General features: G+C 38.5%; 1 protein-coding gene and 1 long non-coding RNA gene across 6 annotated transcripts in view; one reads left to right on the top strand and one right to left on the bottom strand.

The window, feature by feature from the left end:
• The first annotated feature begins 17 nt into the window (after window positions 1–17).
• Window positions 18–15,457, top strand: LOC148775948 (uncharacterized). Of its 2 annotated transcripts, XR_016038730.1 has the most exons (6): window positions 18–133; window positions 7,629–7,733; window positions 8,428–8,506; window positions 13,671–13,740; window positions 13,910–14,023; window positions 15,165–15,457. It is a non-coding gene; the product is annotated as an uncharacterized LOC148775948 (long non-coding RNA). The 2 variants fall into 2 exon arrangements; XR_016038731.1 differs by lacking the exon at window positions 13,910–14,023.
• Window positions 7,287–21,436, bottom strand: part of DDX50 (DExD-box helicase 50) — a 33,932-nt gene continuing 19,782 nt past the window's right edge. For all 4 annotated transcript variants that reach the window (XM_055425585.2, XM_055425590.2, XM_055425588.2 and 1 more), the window contains 7 exons: window positions 17,699–17,860; window positions 16,363–16,482; window positions 15,555–15,628; window positions 15,173–15,332; window positions 12,177–12,311; window positions 11,092–11,136; window positions 7,287–7,782 (listed from right to left, as the gene is read on the bottom strand). In XM_055425585.2, the coding sequence (XP_055281560.1) occupies window positions 7,504–7,782; window positions 11,092–11,136; window positions 12,177–12,311; window positions 15,173–15,332; window positions 15,555–15,628; window positions 16,363–16,482; window positions 17,699–17,860 (975 nt within the window). In that variant the 3' untranslated portion in view covers window positions 7,287–7,503. The remainder of the gene's footprint in view (window positions 7,783–11,091; window positions 11,137–12,176; window positions 12,312–15,172; window positions 15,333–15,554; window positions 15,629–16,362; window positions 16,483–17,698; window positions 17,861–21,436) is intronic.

The following is a 21,436-nucleotide window of genomic DNA, read 5'->3' as shown; positions in this document are numbered from 1 at the left end:
CCTGTAGTAAAGCGGAAGCGGAAGATACCAGGAGGCGAGGGCGTCGGTGGTAGTACCAAAGTAGCTGCTTCTCACATCCGGATGACTGTGATAACCGCTTATGGCGCCTGGACTAGAAGGCATCTATAGAAGGGTAGGAATCACAAAAGTTGATTTTATTCTCGTTCGAACAGTGCCAAGATTCTCGCTAGCCCCGGCCTGATAAATGAAGATTTGAAGTTGCTTTTGAGTGGCGCCTCTTCAGTGCTTTGTATTAAGATTGCTCGCGTTTGTAAGGTCCTTTCACGCGCAGACGCGCTAGATGTGTAATCATCTTGTGGAAACGTCGACCTTTGAAAGGAGATGCCCAGACTCACAAGAATAAGAACTAGATGTCAAGCGAGTCTGGTCATTCATTCATGCGTGCGCTCAACATATATCCGCTGAGCATTCACCGTGTCAGGTGTGAGAAACAAGGCTGGGATTCAGCACAGAAGTCTGTCTTCAATAAGCTTTGTAGACTGGGGGGAGATGGAGAAGTGTCAGTTGTTTTGAAGACATAAATAGGCACTTAAACCCGCCTTGGAACCTGTAGAAAGGGTCCCAAAACCATGTAGACCTCTCCTAGAAAATATTGGGGGTCTTAATCTTGCAGAATTTGGACATAAACTACTTAAAGCGGTTGAGGGGAAAGTGGCCCACTGAATGACGTATGGCAATATCGCTAAACTTCCTGTGAAGAACTAGTGAGGCAAACAATTGGGAGCTACTTCATCATAAAATCATTTTTTTAATGGGTTGAAATCTTTCCTGTCTTTGAAAAACTGAACCATTTGCTCTGTGATTTTGGCCATATTTCTTAATCTGAGTTTCTCATGCATAATGGGGATAACAAAGCCTACTTCATCGGTTGACAAAATTAAGATAATGAATGAAGAAGGGTTAGCCTTGTCTGGCACACAGAACACAATAAATAAGAGCTATTTAAACTGATAGGGGGAACTATAGCCAAAATTTTGTAATAACCTATGAGAAAATAATCTGAAAAAATAGATATTGTGTTATCAGTATAACTGAATCACTAACCCAAACTCACACTGTAAATCAACTATACTTCAATTAAAAGATAAAAACATGGAAAAAAAGCCTCATAGGTATGTCAAGGTTTTTAGAAAGAACTCAAAATGTAATCACTTTGTGACCAAGGGAAATACTGGGAGTTTTATTTCTGTATTTCATTAAGATTAGTTTTTACTGCACATTCTTTAATCTGACAGTTCAAAGGAAGTTGTTCATGTTTCACACATTATGTTCCACAGTGTCAATTTTTAACAGATAAATTTATGTAAATGTATGATGCTTTCACTTAACACCCTGTGACATCCTTGAGCCAGGAGCTTTGATTTATCTGTCTTTGTATCCTTAAGATTTTGGACAGTTCCTGGCACACATTAGCCTACCACTAGTAGTGGGGTAAGGAAGGAGCCCTTTGAAATAAATTTTATGTCCAGGAGTTGCAGTCTAGTCAATAAACCACAAAATTACATGATGCTGCTGTATATGATATGGCTGTACACAGTACAGGGACATTTTTAATATCAACAGATGTTCAACAACAGAATAAGCCCAGAATGCTACTAAATGGGAAATTTTTGTCAAGGCTCATAAAGTAAATTCTTTTTTAACATACCTGCACATATATGTGCATAACATATATGCATAACATAGGCACAAGGCCGAAATTCCAAGAGGGAATATGCAAGTGGCCCTTTTTGACTCAAGGGTAGCCAGATTACTATATTTAATCTAATCATCTGTACAAACTTCAGTAGCAAGTGGAAGAAATGGGTCTTACATCCATTCTAGGGAATTGGAAGTACTTCTTGAATTCTGCCAAGTCAGTCTCCTCTGATGTAGATAATGTAGTATGTTTTCATAAAATTGGGAGAATTTTCTATTTCAAAAAGTATGTACACACTCATACACAGTAAATTAAAAATCTATACAACAAAATGTAAGCAGTAATGATCTCTGAGAGAGGTGGTTTTAATCTTCTTCCATTTGCTTATTTTTTTTTTTCAAACTGCCAACAATGAACATACATTACTAATATTTTTAAAGGAATATAGTTTTTAAAAAATAACTATTAAGCACTACTCCCAAATTATACAAAACAAAAATGAGAGGCTTTCAGACATTCACACCAAAGTGTGAATTTATTATCAAATTTCTAATGCTGAAAGGAATAAAACATATTATTTACAAATTCAGAAGCTGAAGATCAAGGTAATAGATTCAAGTTCAAGTAGATATTAGGGAACCACAACACTCGGGTACAGAGCATCATACAGAAGGCTCTGAATAGCCCAAAGGTGGAGCCATGAAGGTGCTGAGCTCTATGAAGAAGGAGCAAAGATAAGAGGTAGAATGCAGCCCAAAGCTGAGGATTTGGTAAGGAATTTGCCCCGCCCCTCCTTCTTCCAGAAGAAAGAGAAAGCTATTGTTTTATTTTCTTAGGATCTGCCCCTTTCCTTCGGAGAAGAAAATGGCAACCCACTCCAGTATTCTTTCCTAGAGAATTCCATGGACAGAGGAGCCTGGTGGGCTGCTGTCCATGGGTCGCAGAGAGTCAGACATGACTGAAGCGACTTAGCATGCATGCATGCATTAGAGAAGGAAATGCAACCCACTCCAGTATTCTTGCCTGGAGAATTCCAGGGACAGAGGAGCCTGGTGGGCTGCCGTCTGTGGGGTTGCAGAGTCGGACACGACTGAAGCGACTTAGCAGCAGCAGGAGCCCCTTTCCTTGCTTATAAGGACGCCAGCCTTTAGCAAGGGGACCCCTTAAATCCATTCTTGGCATTTGCTGAGTCACTTCAGTCGTGTCCGACTCTGTGCGACCCCATAGACGGAAGCCAACCAGGCTCCGCCGTCCCTGGGATTCTCCAGGCAAGAACACTGGAGTGGGTTGCCATTTCCTTCTTGGCATTTACCTGCATGTATATCACTCTCCTCCCTTACCCTCCAATGGCTCTTCTAAAACAAAGTCTATGAAGCCTTCCAATATATGACTCTTGTCGTGTTCTCACCACCACTTTCCTCACAGTCAAGATCCTGGCAACAAGAACTACTTATTGTTCGCCATGCTTAGACCACATTATATTAGCTACTCTGTGCCTGTTTCTTTTACCTCACTTAACTCATAATCATCATGGCCAAAACGCTTTCTCTGAACCTCCCACCCCAGGTTCCTGGGCTGCACTTGGTGTTCTGGTACAGAGTTTGCCAATCATCACACTGCATCATTGCCATGGACCTAGGTTTGTGTGCATCAATTTCACTATATTCTGAGCTATCAAGGGCAGAGACTGAGCACTCCTTATTAACTTTTATATTAATAAAAGTTATTCTGAGGTACCAAACACCTCAGTAGGAATGCAGCCCTTATTCCATTTTGGGTATCAAACTTACACAAATGCAGACAGAGCCATCTAGATTTCCCTCCCCCAAGTCATTAGCTATTTGGAATCCCACTGCCCACAATCAAAACTCAATCCAGCACCAACAGCCCTCCTTCCCTCTTGGGCTAACTGTAATCTGGCCCTTACTGGAAAATACTCCCCTACGGCTTCCTCACACATACGTTGCTTACTCCTTCACATCCAGTGTATACTGGTGGCAGTGTCTTCCTCTTCTCCTCAGTTACTCCTTGACTTGCATGTAAATGCCCTTGTCCCTTTGGAAATCTGTGACAATCTCACCTTTTCCCACTCCTAATTCGAGTAATTTGCCAACCTCCACCACTTACGGTATTTTGGCACCTGGATTAGTCTTACACTCCCTCCTCAGTTCTCATTTGTCTTCATTCTCCATGGAAATCATCCACATAACAACTGGTTTCTGGGTTCTTTGACCACCTAAACTGAAATAACCTTTGCCCCCAACAGGCCTGCTCTGCAATTGTCTTCTCAACAGCTCCTCTCCTGAATCCTCAGACTCGGTCCTCAATCCTGTGCCCCTTCTACATCCCCCCTACTGTCAGCCCCATCTCCACTTCAATTCCTAAGCAGTCTAGACTCCTTGGACTGTTACTCTAATCACTTATGCTGAATCCTTAACATCTTCACCTTGTCATCATTTAATCTTAGAGCAAAACCCCAGTGCCACATCAGCTGTTTCCCACCTCCACTCCTACAGCACAATGCTGAGTGTTATAGGAATCACTCAACCACTCTAATGCCACTACAAATTCAGTCTTTCATCCCGACTGGATGTCTGTGACCCTGTTTGCCTCGTGAGTTCTTCATCATGTTCTCCACTCGATACCTCTCGTTTCTCCACTTTCCTCAAATTTCCTAGGCTACTACTTCCCTTTTCACTTTCAGTGGCTGACCATGCAAAACTACCACAGGAAGAAAATAGGAAGACATTAGGCAGATAATCTCTCAACTTTTTACCTTAACACCTGCAAACTCACCTCCACAAAAATCATACCTTCCTCTTGACGTTAGAGATGGGCTTCCCTGGTGACTCAGATGATAAAGAATCCACCTGCCATGCAGGAGACTCAATCTCTGGGTTGATCCCTGGGTCAGGAAGATCCCCTGGAGAAGGAAATGGCAACCCACTCCAGTATTCTTGCCTGGAGAATTCCATGGACAGAGGAGCCTGGCAGACTACAGCCCATGGGGTCACAGAGTCAAGACACGACTGAGCGACTTTCATTTTTCACTTTTCTGCTGTCTAAGGCTAAAATCTCCAGAATGTGGTTGAGCTCATTTGTTTGGATCTTCACAGAGATTTTGACCCGTCATATATTCATTCCTTCTCCTCCCCATTCCAGTCCTGCTCCCTCACATATTAGTATTTCAGCATGCTCAAATTTCCCTCGTCTCCCCACCCAGCCAACACAAAATTCTCACTGCAACCTCATGTCCTTTCTTCTACGTCCAGTGTTAGCTTGTTCTTCCCTATTCCTAGCCAAGTTTCTGGAAGACAAGTTCATTATTTGTTGTCCCTACATCACCTCCCATATCCTGCTGAAGCCACGGCTAAATAGCTTCTACTCTCAATACTGTTAATATAGCTGCTCCCCACATCAATGTCTGCTTGCCAAATCCAAAGGCCATTTCAATTTTCTCTTCTGATGCCTCTGGAAGCCCCATATTTCTGGGCTTTGGGCCCTCTTCTTGTCATCCCTTCTCAGTGAGATCCCCTTTCCTCTGCTATGCAGTAAGTACACTGGTATGCCTTTGGGTTCCGTTTTCAGACTTTTTTCCTTACTATACTTTCCCTGGATCATCTCATCTACTAATGTAACTACAATTACCATTTTTTATTATTGCCGAATCTTTTGAACAGCCTCTCTCCTTCATATAAATCCAACAGCCTACTGTTTATCTCCTGACATATGGACTACTCAATATTAAAATACATCTAATCCTGAACTAGTCATGTTCCCTCTCTCCCCCCCCATAACTTTTCTTGCTCCGTGTTCTAGTACCTATCTCAGTGGCAAACATAGGTTTAATTCTTCTGCCTCTTTTATCTTCCAATTGAAAGCACCAAGTCCTAACAATTCCATATCCTAAAAACCTCTGAAATCTATCCATGTTTCTCAAAGTCCACTGCCACTATTTAGCATAGTAGTTAAGAATGCTGGTTCAGAACCTAGACTTGGTTTAAATCATCACTCCACTATATATTATCCAGCTGAGTGATTCTAAATAAGCAATAACCTCTCAAGTGCCTCAGTTCTCATCACTCAAAATGTGTTGCCTATCATTATTAGTGCAGACCATCACCTCTACCTGGGATTACTCTAACAGCATCCTAAGAGGGCTCATAGTACCTAGTCTGACCCTTCTGCAATTCAGTCTCCTCAGCGTAGTCAGTAATCTTTCTAAAACACAAATCTCATCATGTCACTTCTTATGGAAACTCTTTCATGATTCTCTCGTCTTCAAGAAAATATTTCAACTCCTGGGGCCTCTCTGGTAGTCCAGTGGTTAAGACTCCATGCTTCCACTGCAGGGGTTGCAGGTTCAGTCCCTCGTCTGAAAACTAAGATCCTGCATGCCATGTGGCCAAAAAAGGAAAATTTTTTATCACAAAAAGTTCTGTGATAAATACAGTATTTCAATTCCTTAAAAATGCACGTAGGACTTTTCAGATCTGGTTCCTAAGTCCTTATCTTTCTATTACTGTCCTCCATCTATCACATGTAAGCCATACTGAACTATGTGGAGGCCTTCAGATTTACCATGCTATTCTCTGCCTCTGGGTTGCCGCGTATACAAGCATCCCTAGGAAATATTGCAGGTTCAGTTCCAGACTACTGCAATAAAGCAAATACTGCAATAAAGTGAGTCACACAAATTTTTTGGTTTCGTAGTACATATAAAGGTTATGTTTACACTATATAACAGTCTAAAGTGTATAACAGCTTTATGTCTAAAATAATGTACTTACCTTAATTCAAAAATAGTATCAGGGGAGGTGGGAGGGGGGTTCGGGAGGGGGAACTCATGTACACCCGGGGCGGATTCATGTCAATGTATGGCAAAACCAACCAATATAATATTGTAAAATAATTAGCCTCCAATAAAAATTAAAAAAAAAAATAGTATCAGAAAAAACAGGACCAACAGACTTGTGCAACACAGGACTCCCACAGACCTTCCATTTCTAAAATATACAGTATCTGTGAAGTGCAATAAAACAAGGTAGGCCTGTACTGTTCTGACTACAAAACCTCTTCCTTCTAAACTGGCTAGATCAACTTGTACTTCTGCTTTACTTCTCCTATCACTTCATCTAAAAAAGCCTGACTCCTAAGACTGATTAGGCACACCCCAATTACATCCTTCACATTCCATAGCTACTTTCATCCTAAACATCAGGTGTTAATCTCAACCAGAATTGCTGCTTTAAACTATAAGTTCCTTGAAGATGGTGTCCATGCCTATTTACAACTATACCCCTAAGGGCTAGGATAGTGATGGGCACAAAGTAGACATTCAACAAGTAACTTTAACTGTTACTTATTGAGGATGCACTGCTTGCACACCTTTTAATTAACTTTATCTAAAATTTAAAATGTTACATCTAACCAATCATGTCACCAGCACTTTCAGCCCTTTAATGCAGAAGGCATTTCTTATTTTCTACCATATTATTATATGGAAGGAATGATCTGAATACAGACACACCATATTTTGTATTATGCAAGTAACGTTAAGACTGACTTAACTGCCACATTTTAGAAGAAATTTTAAGATTACATTGAGAAAATTCTTAACACACGGTGAAAAGAGACAATAAAAGGAGGGTTTTTTTATTCAAACGTATAACTGGATAAGTAGATTTGTTTACAACCATTCTTGTGAAATACTTTTTAAAAAAATACAACCAACTTCTTTCCAAATAGCAGACACAGACCTCAGCTATGATGACCTAATTTTTGGTTGATAATGTACATGATTATTCAGAAACAGGCAAGCTCACACTGGTAGATTAACTATCTCAGTCAAAACTCCGCTTGTGGCCCCCACTTCTTGATCGATTTCTATTCCCACTTCGTCTTCTACCATCTTGTCGACTTCCTGACCGACTCCCCTGCCGACTCTGTCTACCTGACCGGCCACCAGATCGACCACCTGACCGGCCCAACCGGCCCGACCGGCCACTTGACCAACCACTCCTCTGTCTGGAATTAGAAGATGTGTTTCCATCATAATATTCTTCAATTTCAGGTAACTTGGCTGGCACTGAGAGTATCCAGTCTGAATCATGCCACTCTGCCTGTTGGGGTAATTTACAGGATTAATACAAATGCAAAATAGAAACTATAAGCAAGCACATGAGTACAGGACACTCTCTGCATATCTATTAGCTAAATGTCATCGATCTATTAAGTCCAGAGTATCTGGAATAAAACTAAAAACCAGAATGCAAAAACATATTCAAAGCTAAAACACAGGAACTTAAGTTCCCAAATTTTATGAACAAACAAAACAGAAACAGACTCAGATACAGAGAACAAACAGGTGGTTGCCAGAGAAGAGAGAGATGGGGGGATGAGTGAAACACATAAAGGAGATCAAGAGACAGAAACTTCCAGTTACAAAATAAATCACAAGGATGAAATGTACAGCTTGGGGGATATAGTTAATTATACTGTAATATTTTTGAATGATGAAAGTAGCAAGACTTATTGTAGCGATCATTTTGTAATATAAATATCAAATCACTATATTGTATACCTGGAACTAACACAGTTTTGTAGGTCAATTATACTTAAAAAAAATTTTTTTTTAATGTAGACACTGGGAGGAAATGCTTCAAAATGCTAATAGTGATTATATCTGAGGGATGGGAATTTATGTATGATTTTTACTCTTTTTTTGTTAATCGCTCAGTCATGTCCGACTCTTTGCAACCCCGTAGACTGTAGCCCACCAGGCTCCTCTGTCCATGGGATTCTCCAGGCAAGAATACTAGAGTGGGAAGCCATTCCCTTCTCCAGGTGATTATTACCTTATACTTTTATGTGTTTCTAGTTGTCTGCAATGAACATGTACTGCTTGTAAAATTACAAAAAAAAAAAAAAATAAATGTCATTAAAAATGAAAAAAATCCTGTTAAAACTTAAATCTCAAATTTAATGTAACAGTACAAAGCTTGGATCCTCCTCGCCCCAAGAAAAGTTTCTAAAAGCTAAGTATTAGTCTGAGGAGAAATTTTCAGGCCAATTTTGGGACTCTAAATTCCTACTCAGTTTATACATTCTAAAAGAGCCCACCAGTTTCTCAGCACAAAAGGAATAGGCCACTAATAAGTGGTCATTGCTCGAAGATATACTGACAGAAACAAGGTCTGAGAGCTGATAATGCAGATTAAAAATCTGTCAACAGGGACTAAAAATGTTGCTATTGGAAACATTTTGGTATCAGGGTAAACAAAATATAAAAATCAGCAGCCCTTAAGAGCATCAATATGTCTATCCTGCTACACTGTTTTTCATTGTGATCATGAGTTGCCAAGGAAAGTTAATATTAAAATACCTTACATGTCAGAATGAGCAGATACAAACAACCACACACACAACTGGTAGCAATATATGACCAAAGCCTTAAAAATACACACAGTTTTTGGCCAAGCAGACATCTTAAAAAGTTCATCTTAAAGAAATAAACTTGGCAATGCATAAAGAATTACCTATGCCAACATTTAAGGCCAACCTGTTTATAATGCATGTGAGCTGCTCAGTCATGTCCAACTCTTTGTGACCCCATGGACTATAGCCTGCCAGGCTCCTCTGTTCATGGATTTCTCCAAGCAAGAATACTGGAGTGGATTGCCATTTCCTTCTCCAGGGGATCTTCCCAACCCAGGGATCAAACATTGCAGGCAGATTCTTTACCATCTGAGCCACCAGTGCAAATCTATTTATAATAGAGTATTAGTACTGGAAATAATCTAAATATCAGAAAATACAACTCTGGTTAAGTTGGTCACCCATGTGGCCAAATGCCAGGGAGCCAATAAAAGTAAATAACTGTATAGTTGATAAAGAAATGTGTTTACAACATATTCTGAATTTTAAAAAGGACTTTGAAAGCCAAATAATCCCGTTCTTGTGTCAAATATGTATGTATCAGGGACACAAATAGACAAATTTCACAGTGTAGGAATTTAGTGGACAATCTCTTTCTTCTTCAGATAAAACACAAGGAAAATTTTTTTAAAGAAAGACAGAAACTCTTGTAACCCAGTCATTCATGTGCCTCCTTCATGAGGATCCAGTGCGGCTGTGGTGCTGTTATCCCTCTGATAGGAACTCTAACTCAGTGTAAAGCCCCAAAGATCTGTTACTTATTTTTATTTTATATTGTACTATATTTTATTTACAGTGTTGTTTGTTTCAGGTGTATAGCAAAGTGATACAGTCATATATATATATATGAATTAACAAAAGCAGTTCCCGTCTTTTGATGGGGAGCTCGTGGTTTATAATATAAATGGCATTATTTTGAGAGAGGGATAACTTAGGTATAGCATTGGGTTTTTTTCTTTTTGCAGCTTGAGGCAGTTGTAAAATAACTTAATGTAGCTTTTTGCAACTGTGTATTCTATAGTATTTTTTTCATTTGGTGAAATTTTAACTGTTAATGTTTTTGGCATTGTGCTTTGTACCATTTATTAAAGAAAAATTTTTAAAAAATAAAGAGAGAAAGGAATTGGAGAACCTACAAAGAGACAAAAATCAAATCATACAGAATGAACTTTGCAGACCTTCTTATATTTAAAAATATTTAGAAGACGGGAAAATGTAAACACAAAATTGGATAATACAGATGAATTACTATTTTAGGGGGGTTAATAATGGTATTATGTTTTTTGAAAGTGTTTTTAATATTTTAGCTATATAAAAGTATTTATGGTTGAAATGACAGACTTCTAAAATTTGTTTCAAAAGAATACAGGAGAGGGCTTCCCTGGTGGCTCACTGGTAAAGAATCCACCTGCCAATGCAGTAAACATGGGCCATTCGATCCCTGATCCAGGAAGATCCCACATGGAGCAACTAAGCCTGGGTACCACAAATATTAAGCCTGTGCTCTAGAGCCTGGGAGCTGCAACTACAGAGCCCATGTGCCTCAACTACTGAAGCCTGTGAGCGTTATAACCCATGCTTTGCAACAGGGGAAGCCACTGCAATGAGAAGCCCATGCACTGAAACTATAGAATAGTCCCCACTCTCTGCAACTAAGGAAAAGAAAAGCCTACACAGCAAGGAAGACCCAGCACAGCCATAAATAAAATTATTTTAAAAAAAGAAAAAGAATACAGTGTAAGTGGATGGAAGTAGACATGAAACACAACTGACCACGAGTTGCTAACTGCTGCAGCTGGGTAATGAGCACATGAGGATTTGGTCTGCAATTCTGTTCGTACACATTTGACAAACTGGGTATTTATAATTTATTAGTTAATTAAGGAAGTTTTAATTGATTTACACGTGATAAAGATATTATGAATATGTTTTTTTAATCCCTATCTTTTAGAGAAACATATTCAACTATTTAACAGATAAAATATTTTATATACCTGTAACCTTTCTGATTCAGTTGTGGGAACATCAAAGCAAACACCCTAAAAGCAAAATGAAAATTTTATTTAGATGCACATGAGTTGATTTTTTAAAATATCTTATAATTTTATATAAACTAAAAAAAGAAAAGATTAAGTGGGTCGCATGACTGCTTACAGAATTAAACCAGCTAATACATAATAATGCATGACACAGAATGGCTGCTAATTGTACTTCCTAAATCTAAAAGTAAACCAGTATCTAATAAGAATTGACTACTAATGAGCATCTGGAGTATTCTCTAGAAAAGTTTTTGTAGACACTATAATGTTCCATGTCCCTTGTAAAATGACCCATCTAATGAATTCCTTTAAAAATTTAGTGCCAGGAGATAACCTAAGATGTTTCCTCTTTGATCTTGGCTGCCAGTACACTGAAAGTTAATTAATATTCAAGTATAGCATATGGTTTGGCCTAAGGATCTAGGTATATTTTCCCTCCCCCTCCACATTTTTTCTGAATGTACGTAGTTGTCTTGTATGCCACAGATCTTTTTTGAAGGTAATATTAAACTTTGAGAAAGATAACTTTCCAATAAACAAGTTTATAAATTCTAGATTAGCATGAACTTATATAGTCAGGTGAGATGAATAAATATGTCTTTTTACAAAACCATTAGAAGAAATCAGTCACTAAGATTACAGATGGCTTTAACTTCGCTATTTCATAACTGTTATCCTTATTAACAACCAATAGCAGGCCACTTAGAAACCAATATTGTGCATTCTCTTTAAAAAAAAAAAAGAAAAGAACTATTTAGCTGTTGCAATTATGCTACTCAATTGTAAAAAATAAACATACACAACCACATATGAATTCAAAGGCAGAAACTTAGATAACTTGAATATTACAAATTAAGCAGAATGACTTACAGCTTTCTAGAGCAATGGGTTACTTAGGTTAACTCCCCAAATTTCCAACTGGAAACACACTTAACACATGGATAAAATAGTATTATTCATCCCATTAGACTTCAAAAAAACAATGAACAAAATTTCCTAGTCTTTATAAACATACACAGCAGTTGTCTAGAAAAGCCTACCATATTTCCTTTCAGGAGGCACATTCTGGTAATTTGGGACACAGCATTACTACTCAGCTTTCTGTTAAGTTCTTTCCAAGCACAGCTGACATCCTGTATTTCTTCTGGGCTTTCCAGAGTCATGGTCACAAACCCCTTAAGGAATAAAAGTCACACTGTGTTTGAGAGAAAAGCAGCAGAAGTAGGACAATAACATTCTAACTTAACAGTCTTTTTTGATTTATCGCAACCCAGGTGGCACTAGTGGTAAAGAACCTGCCTACCAATGCAGGAGACGCAAAAGACAAGGGTTCAATCCCTGGGTCGGGAAGATTCTCTTTTTTTAAAGAGAATGCACAATATTGGTTTCTAAGTGGCCTGCTATTGGTTGTTAATGAGGATAACTGAATTAGCTATTTTCATACAGTTATGAAATAGCGATGCAAAACACTGAAGTGAATTGCATTTTGCTTTTCCAGGTTTGCTTCTCCAACCCACTCCAATATTCTTGCCTGGAGAATCCCATGGACAGAGAAGCCTGGAGGGCTACAGTCCAATGGGTCACAAAGGGTTGGACATAATTGAAGCGACTTAGCACGCATGCATGCACTTCTTATAAGCCAACATGACCAGCATAACATGACTACTAAAAAAATAACTTATTTTAAACTATATTATAAATCATTGAAAGTACCATTCTTCTATACATTGATGTAAAGACTACATTTAATTCTAAAGCATCTAAACATGATGCTTCAAGAGGAATCTAAATCTAATCTAAATCTAAACATGATGCTTCAAGAGGAAATTAAACAAACTACAGCATCAGGGATAAGATAAGGTAGTGAAGAATTAAGGAAATGCTGAAGGACTCAAGGTTACCTTTGAGTGGAAAAACATGAGGACATAAACGTCTTTAAATTTTTGAAGGACTGCTGCTGCTGCTGCTGCTGCTAAGTCGCTTCAATCGTGTCCGACTCTGTGCGACCCCATAGACGGAAGCCTACCAGGCTCCTCCATCCTTGGGATTCTCTAGGCAAGAATGCTGGAGTGGGTTGCCATTTCCTTCTCCAATGCATGAAAGTGAAAAGTGAAAGTGAAGTCGCTCAGTAGTGTCTGACTCTTCTCGACCCCATGGATTGCAGCCTACCAGGCTCCCCCATCCATGGGAGTTTCCAGGCAAGAGTACTGGAGTGGGTTGCCATTGCCTTCTCTTTGAAGGACTACACTTAAGCAAAAATGACTTGCTCTGTAAAAGTTCACTAGACAAAAAAACGGTCAACATGAAGAAGATATAGGGAGGCACTGATGTAACAAATGGTTAAGTGCCCCCTACCTATGTGCCAGAGACCGTCCTAGGTGCTAGAGATTCAACAGTAAATAGTCCTTTGTCTCACTGAGTTACCTTGTAGTGTATATGTAGCAAGGGGTTGGGGTGGGGGCAATGAATAATGATGGAAGTTGTTGCTGTTTAGTTGCTAAATTGTGTCCAACTCTTTTGCTACTCTTTCGTAGCCCAGGAGAAGGGGAAGACAGAGAATGAGATGGCTGGATGGCATCACCAACTCGATGGATATGAGTCTGGGTAAACTCCGGGAGTTGGTGATAGACAGGGAGGCCTGGCGTGCTGCAATTCATGGGGTCGCAAAGAGTCAGACATGACTGAGCGACTGAACTTAACTGAACTGATGCTCCTCTGTCCATACGATTTCCCAGGGAAGAACACTGAAGTGAATTGCATTTTGCTTTTCCAGGAAATCTTCCTGACCCCGGGGATCAAACCCAAGTCTCCTGCTTGGCAGGCAGATTCTTTACTACTGAGCCACCAGCGAAGTCCAATGATGGGAGAGGAGACAGTAAACAAATAAGTAAATACATATAATGTCAGACAGTAATAAGAATCATGAAAAAAATATAAAGCAGGGGAGGAAAATTGAGAGAAAAGGCAGGAATAAGCTACTTTAGACAGGGTGATGGGGAAAGACTCCTCTGATACAGTGATACCTGATAGCTGAATGAAGTGAAGGAGGGATCCAAGATTAGTAAAAGAACATTCAGAATAATACAAATAAACACAAAGACCTTATGTAGGATTAAATTTATGTTTGAGTATCAGCAAGTAGGTTACAATAGTTGAAACAAGCAAGGGGAGAGTGATAGGAGATGAGGCCAAAAAGGTAGCAAGGGAAGACCCTACAGCACATTCCTCGTAAAGGCTTTGGATTCTGACTTAATCCATAAAAGAAATATAAAACCACTAACACCCTGTTTCTAAGATATTTAAGCAGAGGTTAGATGACCCATCTGCCAAAGAGAATTCTTTTATTAGATAAAGGTTGGGATTAGATTACCTCTGAGATACTTCTTAGGTTTAAAAGTCTACCTTATGTTGATGTATGGCAGATATGAAACAAATACTATAAAGCAATTATCCTTCAATTAAAAAAAAATCTTTTAAGTAAAAGAAAAATATTACAATGGTAATGATGAAATATTATAAACAGTCTTATGCCAATAAATTTGATGACTTTAAAAGTGTACCTTAATATTTCCTTAAGAAATGTGGTTTAAGTTTTCTTGAGAAGTATCTAGTGGGTTATTAGGGATAAAGTATTTGATCAGTACTAAAATAACACCCCATGGATTTCTTACTGCAGAGTAAAATATACTTTTTATAATGGGAATACATGGCTCTGGTATGGTTTGACATCTGATACTGACCTGGCAGGGGGACACGTCAGATGGTGTTTTATACACACCCACATACTGTCCACATATACAGGCACTCCTTACTTTGCATGGGATTATGTTAGCTGCAGAGTCTATTTCTCGATTTGCATAGCTCCATGACAAAAAAAAAAAAAAAAAAAACCACCAAGGAACAGGTTCTGGTATATAAGTTTCAGTTAACACAGTACTGTGCGAAGTAAAGATGTCCTAAATCTCTCTCCAGATAGATATCTATGGTTCGATTTTAATCTTTCTCAACCACATACAATTTTCTCACAGATTTCTACCTTATCGGAGGTGATCAAAGATCGTGGTTCAAAACTTGATGCACCAGAGATGTGGGCTAATGCTGCAGCCAGTGCATCCACTGCCCCTTTCTCTTCTATCAGTCTCTGAGCTGACGGTCGGAAAAAGTCAACAGCAGCATAAGAAACAGAAGCCAAAGACCTACGGTTTAAAAACAGTAAATTTTCTTGGTCAAGACAAAGGGGAAAGATTAAAGATAAAAGAATGAATGGGAAAAGAGAGCAACGTTTTCGTATTTTAATATAATTAAATGTCTGTTGGTAAAACTGGTGATTAAATTTTCTGATATGTCAACTAGGACAGCTTAAAGATGTATAGCCTAATACAAAAGAAAAAATCATTCAGCAAGGTCAGAAAGCATACCTGATGGCATCCATGCTTTTAGATTTAACTAAATCCATTGTAGAAGGAACACCTACACGTTTAAAAGTAATTCCCTGAAAATGAAAGAATTACATTAAAGAAAAATGGAAGTCTTTACAATTAATTCCTAAATTAATCTAGTTTGTTGAATTTCCATTTCTTGGACTTAAAGATTTCCAAGCCCTAGCAGATCAAGATTTCCTAATAAATCATCAATAACAAATTCTAGAAAGAGAAAAAAAAATTTTTTTTCAATTGTCTCTCAGTTACAAATCATGGAATCACAGTTACACAACAGCTGATTTTTTTTAAAAGATGCTGTTTACAACAAATTTTTTCTTATTATCTTCATTGTACAAAGTATGTGAAATAATGTATGAAAATATACATCATAAAAACAGGAAAAACACTACAAAAACTCGAGACCACAAAAAATGTGTAATTTCTTGTAGAAACTGGCTATTGTAACATTACTCAATATAATCTTGACTATTACACCAAGACATTGTCACAAGCATCCATTTACAGTATCAGACTAAGAGGTACTGAAATCACAATGCACTTCTGATTTTAATCAAGGGAGAAATTCAAGGGAAAAGGGAGAAAGTCAGCTCTTCTGTCTTCATAATAAAAGCTGTATTAAAACAAAGTCTTGCAGCTAATATAAATTTAGCTCTCCACATGCTTCACATCCAAATGCAGCTTAAATGAGAAGTCATAAAATCTATTTGTGAGAACAAATATAAAATGATCTCTTTTCTAAGGCACCATTTAGATAATAAGACTGAAATAATTTAACTCTACTTACTGCTTTTTGTTCCACATATCGTAATTGACCTCTTTCTCTCGGTTGATAAAAACATATGCAGATCCCTGTCCGGCCAGCTCGACCTGTGCGTCCAGAGCGATGAATATAGGACTCAACATCCTAAAAATAAAAGAGGTAACTCTTCTTAAAAATCTGGCAAATTAAACAGTCATTCCAGCAACCAAATAGTAATACTAGAAGCAACAAAACTACTACTATCGATAATAACATTTTTATTTCAATCCTGTTGCTCTTTTCAATATCCTAGAGAATATTTATGCTTGAATTCTGCAGTAAAAGGGATGAGACTTAAAACCTTTTTATCCAGCCTATCCCAAGGTTCTTTATATGGCAACTTTTTATACTTCTCTTGCATGATTCCTTACTTCAAATGTAAAGAAGTTAATTATTTGCAAAGGTACCGGATTCTGATCGATTTAACACTACACTAACAAAAACTGGTTAAGAGCAAGAATAGATAATATGTATTTTTTTAATCTAAGCAAAGTCTTGTAAATAAAAGGCAATTTATATAGCTACTCTTATTTTCTCCAAATCAAATCTCAGTTCCTTGCAAAGTAAAAACCCAACGAAATATCAACTTACACCTATTAGAATGGCCATCACCAAAAAGACAAAAGAGAACAGATTAACATTTGTTAATGCTGGTGCCGAAGTGGAGAAAAGATAACTTTATGCACTGTTGGAAAACAGTATGGAGGATTCTCAAAAGTTAAAAATAGAATGACCACATGATCCAATATTACATTTCCAGAAGTATATTCAAAGGATATGAAAACACTAATTCAAAAAGATATCCACACCCCTATGTTCACAGCAGCATTATTTACAATAGTCAAGACATAGAACCAACCTAAGTGTCCATCAAGAGACGAACGAATGAAAAGGTTTATACGGAATATTATTCAGCCATAAAAAGAGGAAATCCTACCATTTGTGACAACATGGATGAACCTTAAAGGCAATATGCTAAGTGAAATAAGTCAGAGAAAGACAAGTACTGTATGATCTCACTTATACATGGAATCTAAAAAACAACAACAACAAATAAAAAAACTAAACTCATAGAAACTGAGGGTGGGGGGAAGAAGAAATGAAGGAAGGTGGTCAAAAGATACAAGCTTTCAGTTAAAAGAGAATTCCTTTCTTCTTTTATACCTACATGAGAAGATGGACGGTAGTTGAACCTATTGTGGGCATCAATTCACAACATACATAAATCAAAGCATAGTGCTATTATGGCTTAAACTTATACAGTGATGTATGTGAATTATTTTTCAACAAAATTGGTGAGGAAAAAAAACGCATTTCCTACCTGTGGAGGTGAACTCTGAATCACCAGGTCAACCTCAGGAATGTCCAAACCACGAGCAGCCACATTGGTTGCCACCAAAACTTTAAAACTACCCTCTCTGAAGCCTTTCAGTGTAATTTCTCTTTGTGACTGAGCGATGTCCCCATGTAAACACTGGGCATTCTATTTTAAAAAAAATGAAAAGTAAGCGTATAGCACATACTTAGCAGTGACAGCATCCAAATACTATAAAGGCTGTGCAGCATGTGGGATCTTAGTTCTCCACCAGGGATTGAACCTGCACCCCTGGAGTACAAGTGTGGAGTCTTAACCACTGGACCACCAGGGAAGTCCTTCCTCTTTTTGTTGTTTCTAAATATGGTAATTATAAAAATACATGCTTATTGTTTTTAAAAATCAAACAATGCAGAAAAACGTTTAGAATAAAATGCAAAAGCTTTCCTTAATATCAATCTCCTAATAAGTAACTGCTAATAGTTCAGTAAATATTCCTCCACATACTATTTTTTAAATACACACACCTCAGAAATCCTAGCATACAATTTTATGAATTTACTTATAAAGATGGGATTATACTGGGACTTCTCTGCTGGTCCAGTGGCTAAGACTCTGCACTCTCAATGTATGCGGCCTAGGTTTGATTCCTGAGGGAACTAGATCCCACATGCTGCAACTAAAGTTCACATGCCACTCTAAAGATCCCACATGCTGCAACGAAGACCTAGTGCAGCCAAATAAATAACCTTTTTTAAAAAAGGAGATTATACTATATATGTATGGTTTTACAACCTACCTTCTAAATTTGTTATATCTCAGCCATAGATGGAGAAGGCAATGGCACCTCCCTCCTGTACTCTTGCCTGGAAGATCCCATGGATGGAGGAGCCTGGTAGGCTGCAGTCCATGGGGTCGCTAAGAGTCGGACATGACTGAGTGACTTCACTTTCACTTTTCACTTTCATGCATTGGAGAAGGAAATAGCAACCCACTCCAGTGTTCTTGCATGGGGAATCCCAGGGACGGGGGAGCCTGGTGGGCTGCTGTCTGCGGGGTCGCACAGGATTGGACACGACTGAAGCAACTTAGCAGCAGCAGCCATAGATACACATCTACTTAATTTTTTAAAACTACATATGATTTCTTCATATGGCTACAGTATCTTCTTTTCTTTCTGGCCGCAACCCATGCAATCTTAGTTTCCCCACCAGGGACTCAGCCCAGCCTCAGCAGTGAAAGCTCTGAGTCCTAACCACTGGACTGCCAGGAAATTCCCATATCATTTATTTTAGCAATACCCTATTAATGAACATTTGGGTAGGATCCAAACTTTCACCTTTAGAAACAATGCTATACTGAATAACCTTGTACTATATCTCCAGATCCCTCAGTATATGTATATTTCAGTAGATTACATATCTAGAAGTTGAATTCCTAAGTCAAAAATTATAAACATTTAACATTTTAATAGCTACTGTAAAACTGTATTATAAAAAGAAGTTTGTAAACAAATAGCATATACACATATGACTGGAGCCATAGGAATGATTAGTTATATTTATCTGTACACATAATACTTAGTCCTAACCACTAGACCACGAGGGAATACCACAGCTTTATTTCTATACTTAATGACTGCTTGTTATAAGAAAAGCACTGTAATAAACACCTTAAATTATTTGGTCTTAAAAGTATAAAAAGAAATTAATACCAATTTTTAAAATGGGAACATGGACAGTGAAATATGAAGTGATTTGCCCCAGTTACAGAGTCAGGAAATAACACAATTGGAATTCATATCGTGTTCTGACTCCAAAGTGTAACTAATCACTATACACAGAAAGAACATGTTAATAAGTGAGAACAATTACAGAAGTAGAACTGTGAGGAATGCCAGTATTTAAAGTGCAAGTAAGAATACAAAAAGACTTCAACAAAGTTCGGAAAGATTAGCCAGGGAAGAAGGAAGAAAACCTGTGTGATATCATGGAACCCAAGTTAGGAGAACTGTTTCAAGAAAAGATACTTTTTTCAAAGTCAAAAGCAAATATACTTTTCCACAAATATTTATGACAAAATTTAGTGACAAGGTATTTTCATGGTTTCCAAACGTAAGCAGGTAGAGACAAAAACCTACTGGGGTGGGGGAGGGGTTTGCTAGCCCTAAGAACAGATAGATACTCCCTAGAAAGCATAATGGGGAAAGCATAATTTGATAAAGTCAGTTGAAACTGGTAGAATTCTTACAAATTTAAGGGTAATTGTGATAGCCAGAGGTGAAGTCACTAGTCGTGTCTGACTCTTTGCAATCCCGTGGACTATGTAGCCTGCCAGGCTCCTCTGTCCATGGGATTCTCCAGGCAAGAATACTGGAGTGGGTTGCCATTTCCTTCTCCAACCAAATACCAAAAAAATTAGAATTCAAGAAATTTTGCTGAAAAAGTCTGAAACAGTCTGGGCCCAAATGAGCTTTCAAACTAACAAACCAATGCTTCCTTGCAGGGACAAAGCCCTGCACTAAGCAGAAATTATCGGACCTAAAATTCAAACTGAGGATGACAGGGATCCCAGAAGCAAAGGAAAGAGATGACTCAGATGAAAGTGAAGGGAAAATCAACCAGAGCTCAGAAAGTGGGAGACTTTTTTAAACAGCTTTATTGAGATATACTTTGTAGACTGTATTCTTCAGTTCAATTCAATCGCTCAGTCGTGTCCAACTCTTTGCGACCCCATGAATCACAGCACACCAGGCCTCCCTGTCCATCACCAACTCCCGGAGTTCACTCAAACTCATGTCCATTGAGTCGGTGATGCCATACAGCCATCTCATTCTCTGTCGTCCCCGTCTCCTCCCGCCCCCAATCCTTCCCAGCATCAGAGTCTTTTCCAGTGAGTCAACTCATCGCATGAGGTGGCCAAAGTATTGGAGTTTCAGCTTGAGCATAAGTCCCTCCAATGAACACCCAGGATTGATCTCCTCTAGAATGGACTGGTTGGATCTCCTTGCAAACCAAGGGACTCTCAAGAGTCTTCTCCAACACCACAGTTCAAAAGCATCAATTCTTCGGCGCTCAGCTTTCTTCACAGTCCAACTCTCACATCCATACATGACCACGGGAAAAACCACAGCCTTGACTAGATGGGCCTTTGTTGGCAAAGTATGTCTCTGCTTTTTAATATACTATCTAGGTTGGTCATAACTTTCCTTCCAAAGAGTAAGCGTCTTTTAATTTCATGGCTGCAATCAGCATCCACGGTGATTTTGGAGCCCAAAAAAAATAAAGTCTGGCACTGTTTCCAGTTTTTCCATCTATTTCCCATGAAGTGATGGGACCAGATGCCATGATCTTCGTTTTCTGAATGTTGAGCTTCAAGCCAACTTTTTCTTCTTTTTCACTTTCATCAAGAGGCTTTTGAGTTCTTCTTCACTTTCTGCCATAAGGGTGGTGTCATCTGCATATCTGAGGTTATTGATATTTCTCCCAGCAATCTTAATTCCAGCTTGTGCTTCTTCCAGCCCAGCGTTCCTCATGATGTACTCTGCATATAAGTTAAATAAGCAAGGTGACAATATACAGCCTTGACGCACTCCTTTTCCTATTTGGAACCAGTCGGTTGTTCCATGTATAGTTCTGACTGTTGCTTCCTGACCTGCATACAGGTTTCTCAAGAGGCAGGTCAGGTGGTCTGGTATTCCCATCTCTTTCAGAATTTTCCAGTTTATTGTGATCCACACAGTCA

Source organism: Moschus berezovskii, chromosome 12 (assembly GCF_049115385.1).
Source record: "Moschus berezovskii isolate FMDL1 chromosome 12, NW_MosBer_1.0, whole genome shotgun sequence".
Classification (NCBI taxonomy): Eukaryota; Metazoa; Chordata; class Mammalia; order Artiodactyla; family Moschidae; genus Moschus; species Moschus berezovskii.
The sequence above is the reverse complement of the archived record's forward strand: the minus strand, read 5'-3'. Positions and strand labels throughout refer to the sequence as shown.